This window comes from Colletotrichum orchidophilum (genome assembly GCF_001831195.1).
Source record: "Colletotrichum orchidophilum strain IMI 309357 chromosome Unknown Scaffold_65.1, whole genome shotgun sequence".
NCBI classification, from domain to species: domain Eukaryota; kingdom Fungi; phylum Ascomycota; class Sordariomycetes; order Glomerellales; family Glomerellaceae; genus Colletotrichum; species Colletotrichum orchidophilum.
Genome location: NW_019173021.1, coordinates 1 through 8,701, shown reverse-complemented (window position 1 = coordinate 8,701; position 8,701 = coordinate 1). Strand labels below are relative to the sequence as shown.

General features: G+C 55.3%; 3 protein-coding genes across 3 annotated transcripts; all 3 read left to right on the top strand.

Annotated features, from left to right (window-relative positions):
• Positions 1 to 733: 733 nt before the first annotated feature.
• Positions 734 to 934, top strand: CORC01_07880 (uncharacterized protein; the record flags this gene model as incomplete). The annotated part of the gene is made up of 1 exon (XM_022619515.1): positions 734 to 934. The coding sequence occupies one exon, from the start codon at positions 734 to 736 to the stop codon at positions 932 to 934; it is 201 nt and encodes a 66-aa protein (XP_022473890.1).
• A 5,304-nt stretch (positions 935 to 6,238) lies between these two features.
• CORC01_07879 (uncharacterized protein) lies at positions 6,239 to 6,397 on the top strand (the record flags this gene model as incomplete). Its single annotated transcript, XM_022619514.1, has 1 exon — positions 6,239 to 6,397. One exon carries the CDS (start codon positions 6,239 to 6,241, stop codon positions 6,395 to 6,397), a length of 159 nt encoding a protein of 52 aa, XP_022473889.1.
• An 852-nt stretch (positions 6,398 to 7,249) lies between these two features.
• CORC01_07878 (endoglucanase) lies at positions 7,250 to 8,458 on the top strand (the record flags this gene model as incomplete). Its single annotated transcript, XM_022619513.1, has 1 exon — positions 7,250 to 8,458. One exon carries the CDS (start codon positions 7,250 to 7,252, stop codon positions 8,456 to 8,458), a length of 1,209 nt encoding a protein of 402 aa, XP_022473888.1.
• Between the last annotated feature and the right edge of the window lie 243 nt (positions 8,459 to 8,701).

The following is an 8,701-nucleotide window of genomic DNA, read 5'->3' as shown; positions in this document are numbered from 1 at the left end:
GCTCAGAAACAGGCGCCGACACGTCGTGAAAATGCGTGTAAAATGCCAACTCGTGAGCTATGCAGGCCCGCTGTCGAGCCACTTTGTAAATCCAGGGTATGCTGGTCGCGGCTGACTCCAGAGTGCCGAATTCCAGCTACACAAGGATGTACGGATAGTCCAGAGGCATCCGATGAAGAATGCTATATCCGTACTATACCGGTATCTCTAAGCTGTACTCTTGTGGCACAGGAAGCGAAGCGAGCTGGTCCCTTTTTCGGGAAGCACGAGGTACGAGCCACAGGGGCCATGTTCTACGAGAGATCTATGGCTCCGGCAGACAGGGGAGCCACACAACGCCACAAGCCGTTGCTCGCAAAGTGGCACCGTACAGGGGTGGCTGACCGCGGTGGCGTTACCTGGGAACTATTCGGATCTCCTCGTGAAGATGTGGCTCAGAGGCGATCTTCATGCCGAGGCGGCACTCGAAATGGTGTTCGCCAGGGATCCCCCCTCCAGAGACTGAAATGTGCCGTTGCCCATGACTGAAGCTGATGGCCGCTCGACTGCCCAAAGCAGCACGGGAGTGATATGGTATTGGCAAGGGGCCGTCAGGTGGTAAAGGCCATGTCGGGGAATTCATGCGTGCGTGGGAGTAGGTGCCATTTCGTAACCGGTACAGCACCAGGCTGTGTGCGCTGGCGGGCGATCAGTGTCACAAGTACGAGACACGGTTCAACCAGATCGTCCGAACATGAAGGAGAAGTTGAGAGAAGACGGGCCTCCCAGCGCTGACTGCCTTCTCAGCTCCCGTGGGCCCTGGCTCCCTCCCCCTCCCGTACTCGGATCGTCTGTCCAGACGGCGCTGGTCGAGGCTGGGCTCTTTCTACTCAATGCCCAACTGGCTGCGATGTTCAGGGGAGGCAGCAACACGGACGTGGATGAGCCAAGATGAAGGAGGAATTTTGTCCAAATCATCAGACGACGGAACCCCCAACCTGGGGCAATAGCGTACCAGACTCGAGAGGGCCAGAGCTACTGTGTAGATGATAGATGAGGATGCGTCGACGCATGGACAAAGAATTACGTACTGCGCCGCGCGCAACAAACCGACCGAGATATCCGTATCCGTCTTCTGTTTCTCTCAGTGACACCCTCCCCTCTCTCGTGAACGAGTCTCTTGTCTTTCTCGCGAGCGTTCCCTGTCGAATCCACTCGGCCGTGGATTTCGGGCCACCACCATCCGGGAATTGGACGGTGGACCACGGGGTGGCGATCAGCAACGTGACAGTGGACACCAGCCGGTGAAATGTCCCACTGTGGTCGGGCAAAGGCCGGGACACGAGTACCTACGTATCCGATACGTACAACTACTATTGCAGTGTACAGAGTAGAACCTGCAGGGTTCAGGTTGATGGACTGTGGTCGCTTTGGGCTCTGGGGCTTCCGCTTGAGGAACCATGAACGTGCCAGAGTGACAGCCGAACGACGGGCTGCGTAGATGGTCTCAGGAAGGGCAGCTAAGGGGAGAGCATGAGATGCTTAGGCCTGACAGCTTCGGCGCGCGATACTTGGTCGTCGTCGTCCCGTTGCTGTCAAAGGACTGGCCAACGTCAGAGCAACCCGAGGGTGAAGCCACCTTAGGCTGACAGGCCGTGACAGGTGACCAGCTAACGAACGACGCGGTTCGTTTCCCAGAGCGCTTACCCCAAACGCGATGGATTAGGGGGATGGTCGTTCTGACGACGTTTCTCGATGGACAATGGAGAAACGACTGGCCCCGGCGTGCCAAGACTGGATTGCAGATGCCATGCGATACCAACCCGCTTCCCGCGGTCCGCGATGGCCTGTGAAGTCACTGACTGACTGACTGGTCTGAAGAAACAAACGTTTAAAAAAGCTTAGCTTGGAAAGATTCAAGGCCGCAGGAACCATTTCAGTATGATACCGCACAATTGTTCCCATTAACAGATGGGTGTTAATATCGCATTGATTCGCTGTCAGCGGTTCGCAGGCATAGGTTCAAATGTCCGAAAGGAGAAGAGGCGAACGCGGGGTCGTGAAACTGGCTTCGTTTCACATCCTCGCTTCTGCGCAGGGGTTTAGGGTTGGGGTTGGTTGGGGGGGCTCTTGCGCTCCAGCATGTCTCGTCTCCTCCCTAGACATTTTGGAGGAAACCCCCCTACGACGACACCCTGCGTCCACTACAACGTAGCATGTGTGACGACCGATTAGCCTACCAGTTATCCAGAGACTACGGATATGGTGTCCCAGAGTACGACGGGGGAGGAGTACACAATTGGCCTTCTTCGGGCGAAGTGGACACGATTAACGAGAGAGCGGAAAAGGCCTCAGATGTGTGGACAGGAAGAGGACTCCCAGCCCGGGGGTACGTGAACCCCTGATCCAAAAAATGCACAGAACTTCAGAAGCGAGAAAACATCCCCCTGCCATTGCCAACATCGTTTTTTCCCAACCTTGCACTTGCGCAGGAGGATCTGCTCGCCTGCCCCCGCCTACTATCCGATTTAGCGGGGAACAACCAGATGGGCAGGTCGCAATGTCAGGGGATTTCGGCCTGTACTTTGCATGTCAACATGGGAGGTCTCGGCACTGGGATGTACGGATGCACTAGAGAGAGACAGGAGAAGAAGAAGCAAGTGTGGAAAGGAGAGTGAAAACGAGTGGCTGTCGTGAGTCGCTCACCGTTCCTTATTTTCCTGTCATCGGTGAGGAGACTCCCGGGCCGTTGATTGTTTAAGCAACTGGACCGCCACAACCGGTATGCACGAATGAATCTGTCTCCATGTCTTAGGTGGTCTAAGGTACCTTACCTTTCGGATACGCGTGTACGGATACGGATACAGTCTCCACTATCAGGCCAATGATGGGAGACAAGGTACACCGCCACCACGGCATCACCGGGGAACAACTTATGACGTGTTAAGACTTGCGGTGGGCAGCAAGGTAGAACAGCCGCAATAAACGGTTGCGCAGATTTTACAGCGGTGCTCCCTCCCACATGCCTTTTTAATTTCTCCCTCTACACTGTACCAAGATAGATTATGCTTTCCCATTATTATCCACAAGTCAAAACGTGCACTCTAAATACGCCTTGCCGCCAAGGGCCGGGGCCGGAAAGTCATACCGAGGTCGAGACGGAGCAGATTAAGTCGGGACCATCCAATGAATTGCAATTCAGCGCTCTCAATTTACGTGCTGAGTCCCACGAGTCTCTAATTTTTTTCCTTCAACGGGGATCATCCATCACTGACTCGGGAGAATCTTGTCGATCAACGCGACTCTATTCATATCGGGTCTTGGCTTTTAGCTTGTCGAGGCGACAATGCGCACAATAGATGGAGGGATGGGGCCTGACTGATACACTGCATTCCGCGCATTGCTCCCTCACTCAGTGCACTAGATGTGGAGGTGTGTCTCTCGGTGTGAAGGTGAGCTGAATTCGCAACCAGGTGTGCCCCGAGATGCCCCGTTGCATGTCTCGCTTTCCCCTGGCATGCCAGGTCCTGGTCTTTTTTAGTTCTTCTTTACCTTGGTATAGAGTAAGACATTTTGACAAACGGGTGGACTTGACGATAGTCGGGCCCAGAAGTTCAGGTGTTGGCCAGTGGTCGATGCCCCTCGTCTATCCATAGTCTCTGCAAAAAGGAATGACATGGAAATCGCGGAACCAGCTCCATCGTCGAACCAGATTTTGGATATCATCTGCCCCTTTCTTGTCCTCATGTACCCCCTTGCTCACGAGCCCTTGCCGAAAGCCGTGGTTCAGCGGAACCCCCTGTCACTGTGGACTTTTTTTTTTTTTTTTTTTTTTTTTTTCTTTTTTTTTTCCCCCCCCCCCCCCCCTCCCCCCCCCCCCCCCCCCCCCCCCCCCCCCCCCGGGGTCCCCCCCCCCCCCCCCCCCTCGCCCCTCAGTGTTTTTTTTTTTTTTTTTTTACTTGCCTTTTCCTTTCCGACCACCTCTCCGATCCCTGATCCTGCTATTTCTCTTCCTCTCTTTATCACGTCCTCCATGTCTCCCGTCACCCGCGTCGTGTGTGCACCAAGCTCATTGGGCTAGGTGTGCGGGAGAGGCTCGCTGCGCGACAACGGCGGCGACACCATGGAAGTCCAGTCCCCAGTCGTTGCAGGTCTTGGTCTTGAAGCCCCCTTGCCCGTCCCTCTTTCGCGTTAGTCTTCATCAGGAATGACTGCGCTCTCACCCCTACACTTAGAATCGACGACAGGGGGGGAAGGACTACCTAGTTCTCTGCCACACCAAGGCTCTGGCACTGGACTCACGAGGTGAGCGTCCGAAAAAGAGGCCCTGCAGGTGCAGGCTGGACTCCTGGAGAGCGGCGTAGCCAATGCGATCAGGCAGGGTTACACCACACCGTGACGTATACCCGTCGTGAGGGTATGCGAGGGATCTGAGTGGCCGCCACCGAGGCCTTGGGCCAGCGAGGGCCGCAAAAGACGGCCGATGGATCACCACTCCAAGTCTCCGAACCCAAGGTTTGACATGTCCTGATTGGAGGCCGCCCGTTGTCTCGAAAAAGAAAGGGAGACGACTTCGGAAAAGCCTGGAATGAACTGGACTGCGTCGCCTTCCGAGTTTCTGACGATCTTGACTTTCAGCCTAGTCAGTGCATAATACGGTCGAGCTGGATCGTGTGCCGTCAGTCAGCAAACAGCCGCGCTACCGTGCCGCGCTGTCTGTTTGCGTACCAGGGAAAGTCTGTTGAAGAACAACTTCCCGCCCAGGTATACTAGACTAATCCTTGGGGCTTGGCGAGGCGAAGGCAACTCGCCTCTTTAATCGTCCAAGGTAAGGTGCATACCGGACGGGATGACTGACTTGCATCGCCACGCGCCCCTTCTACTCTACATTCAAGCAGACTAAGATAGTCTGGATGAATGCATTTAGTAACAAGAATAGGACGTGAACCAAGAATACCAGAGGATTGGGTGTGGTATGGCTGACACCTATCTTGGAGTGGCAGAGGTGCCTGTTTGTGACTCTTGTCACTAGGAACACTTTGCTGCTACTGCATGCTGTGATCATCTCACAGATGGTGCCTTGCAGTAGCCTCCGCCGTTTTCTGGTGCATCTCCTGTCTTGAAAGCTGCACCTCAAGCGCTTCAGTGTTCCTACCGCTCTTCTAGAGTAACTCGAGGGTTGCCATCTAGGCACTAGATGCAAACATGTGGTTGCACCTATGCGATCCTCCCTAGGTATTCCCGTGCCTACCACCGTCCCGCCGTCCTTCCCCAAGTGAGGCACGTACTTTAGTGTATAAAAGGTACGTTTCTACTGAGGAACCTTTAGGTAGGTACCGAAAGACTACGTACCCAAAGAAGCAAGGAACGTGCTCTCAAGCTCCGTTAGCGGGTGCCGAGCACCCAATAGGGCGTCGTCTCTAGACGGGAGTGGTAAGGGTACGTACTGCGTTGTCCGGTGGGTCATTGGAATCTAGAATCCACAACATGTACCCATGCTCCCTGCGTCGTTGCTCCCTGCTCCCTGTCGCCAATCCCGGACCTACCCTCCACTAGCGCACTCTCCTCGGTGTCACTTGTCTCTCTTTCTACCTCGTCCCAGCCATTCGATCCTCGCCAGCAACGACAGCTCGAAAAACTCCTCACCAATTCCTCCCCTATAGTCTACACCACTTCGACTCTGGTCCACAGATGCACCGCAGGACAGCCCTCCTTCCTCCCCCGCCTTTGGCTGTCCTTGGCTTCTCCCTAGACAAGTCTAGTCAGGGGCATCCGCCGCGCGAAAAGAGCGCAGCGTAACCCGCAACGCGACATGGCGCGCCTTGCTGCAAGGTCCCCGTCCCTCCATGTCCCACCCACGTCGACCACCATCTGTCTTTCCCAGGAACATGGCATGGTCTTACCGTCTTGGTCTCTGCCGCGAGACCATGGGTCAAAGTCGACAGGCAGACGACAGCCGCAGCTCGAGCTCCAGATGGCGCCCACATCCGATCACCCTCTAACCTACTATTTCCCCCCCTCTCTTCTCCCACCCCTGCACACTCACAAGAATGTTTAGTCCGGTCTTTTTGAGCCACGTCGAAACAAGCCGAGGGGCATGTCTCCGGCCTATCATAGCCTCAAAGCCATTCCTCTCCTTCTTCAACGGCCTGCCCCTGTACCACTCGGTCGATCCACCATGCTTCGAATCCCCTTGATCTGATGCCCATGTCTGGTCTTGACTGGCCCATTTGCCCAACGCCTGTCTAAAAAGAACGCCATGTCTTTCCCGTCCCAAGTGGACCGATCTTGTTCAGCTACTCATCCTCCGGTCCGACCTCCAGTCCATCGTTCTCCAGTCCTTCAAGGATTACCGCCGTTCTCTGCTGCAGCCGCGCTCGTTGCTTTTTTGCCTCTTCTCTCCGTATCCATTCCCTAGTCACTTTGGTCACTCTCTAAGCCCGGCATATTCTGTCCGTGGGGCCCTGTCAGTCACCGTCACTACTCTTTTAGCCCACCATCCCTTTTGGTCTGTTTCCGGTCTTATAAGACCTGGCCTTGTCCGACCTCACAATCGCTTTCTACTACTCCTCATCCTCTCGGACCATCAAGTCTTCTCGCATTCTTTGGGCTTGGAAAGACTTTGTCGTTTCGACATCTCACCTTCTCTCACTTCTCATTCAACAAGGCTAGTCCTTATTCTTTTCACAACTTCCATCAACATATCCAACTCGCCTGGTGCAAATACCATCCTTTCCGGAACAAACGAACACAAACGAAACCGAAACTTCGAGACCCTTCGATAAACCTCCGATTCGCAACCTTCACTCCAACACTTTTTGTTGAAACATCCCGCATCGTCCAAGCTTCCTAGCAGACAAAGCGAGAAGACATTGTAAGTACCTGGAATGCTGGGGTATTCTCTTCAAAGGGACGGCACGCGGTCTTGGCCATCCTTGGCCCGATGTGATGGCTTTGTCCGGCATCGCGGCCCGCGCTGTGTCACAAACAATGCCATTCTTGAGAGGATCGATTGACCCGTCACATCGAGACTATCACGGCCGTGGCTGGTTGCTTCGAGTCGGGCCTGTTGGAGAACCGACGCGCTGTCGAAGATCCTAGATCTTGTGTAATGCCCAGGTTGAGTCGAGGACTAACATGCTTTATAAAGGTACTCATCCTTCGGAAACCACACTTTTCAGCTCACAGTCACAACGACAGTCACCCGATACCGAGATTCTTACGTCTGGAACGTTTTAGATTCTTAACTTCACCACTCGCATTACTCAAAATGTTCACCAACGCCATCATCACCTTCGGCCTGGCCACCCTCGCCAGTGCCCACATGAAGATGAGCTCGCCCGTCCCCTACGACGCCGCCAACCTCGACAACAGCCCTTTGCTGGGCGACGGCAGCAACTTTCCTTGCAAGGCTAGCAGCTACAACGCCGCCGGTGCCTCGAACGTCTATGCCCAGGGTGCTAAGGGCGAGCTGGCTTTCATCGGTTCTGCCGTCCACGGCGGTGGATCTTGCCAGGTTTCTATCACCTACGACGCTAAGCCAAACAAGAACAGCGTCTGGAAGGTTATCAAGTCAATTGAGGGAGGCTGTCCAGCCAAGAACACTGCAGGCAACCTCGGCGACAATGCCAACCAGCAAGGGAAGGACACTTACGACTTCACCATCCCTTCAGACATTCCTGCGGGCAATGGTACTATCGCTTGGACTTGGTTCAACAAGATTGGCAACCGCGAGATGTACATGAACTGCGGACCCGTTACCATTACCGGATCTGCTGGCTCTCAAGCTGCCTACGAGGCCCTTCCCAACATGCTCGTTGCCAACATCAACGATTGCAAGGTCACCGACAGCACCGACCTCAAGTTCCCCAACCCCGGCTCATCTGTTGATATTTTCGCTTCCGGCAAACTTACTGAGCTCCCGGACAACGCCGCGTGCAATGCGCTCAAGGCTGGTGGTGGTTCCGGCGGCGGCTCTCCCGCCCCCAGCTCTGCTCCCACCTCTACCCCGGCCTCACCCCAGCCCTCTGCCTCGAAGCCGACCGGCAACGCCTCCCTACCGGGCGGTGTTTTTATCACTGTTCCCGCCAACGGTGGCGCCTCTGCCACTCCCACTGCCTCGGCCTCTGCTCCCAATGCACCTGCGGTCACTCCCAGCGCTGCCCCTTCCGCCGCTCCCCCCGCCGCTCCCCCCGCCGCCCCTTCGTCTGGTACTGGCAGCGGCAACGGCACTGGGACTCCTACCGCCGGCGCCGGTGTCCAGACTGTCGGCGCCGCCTGCACTGATGAGGGTGCTTGGAACTGTGTCGGAGGCAGCTCCTTCCAGCGCTGCGCCAGCGGTACTTGGTCGGCTGTCCAGGCCCTTGCCGGCGGCACCTCTTGCACTACTGGCATCAGCTCCGACCTCAGCATGGTTGTGACCCGAAATGGCCGCAAGCGTGCTCTCCGCCAGCGCTCCCTTCGCTTCCGTTCCGCCTAAGCTGGTCGATGGCAGAATTTTTTAACGAATGGTTTAGCATTTACGGGATATGATACCTCGGGAGCACACTGGTCGAGTCATGATCAAATCAACATACAGGATACGACACATTAAGATCTACGGCGTTTTGTTTTTCTTCTCCTTGAACATTTACAACCATTTTTGTATATATCACTGTACACTTTTCGCATGCCCACATCTGGGTCACATGTTTAGATCACTCTTGGTCATTGGGGGGGGGGG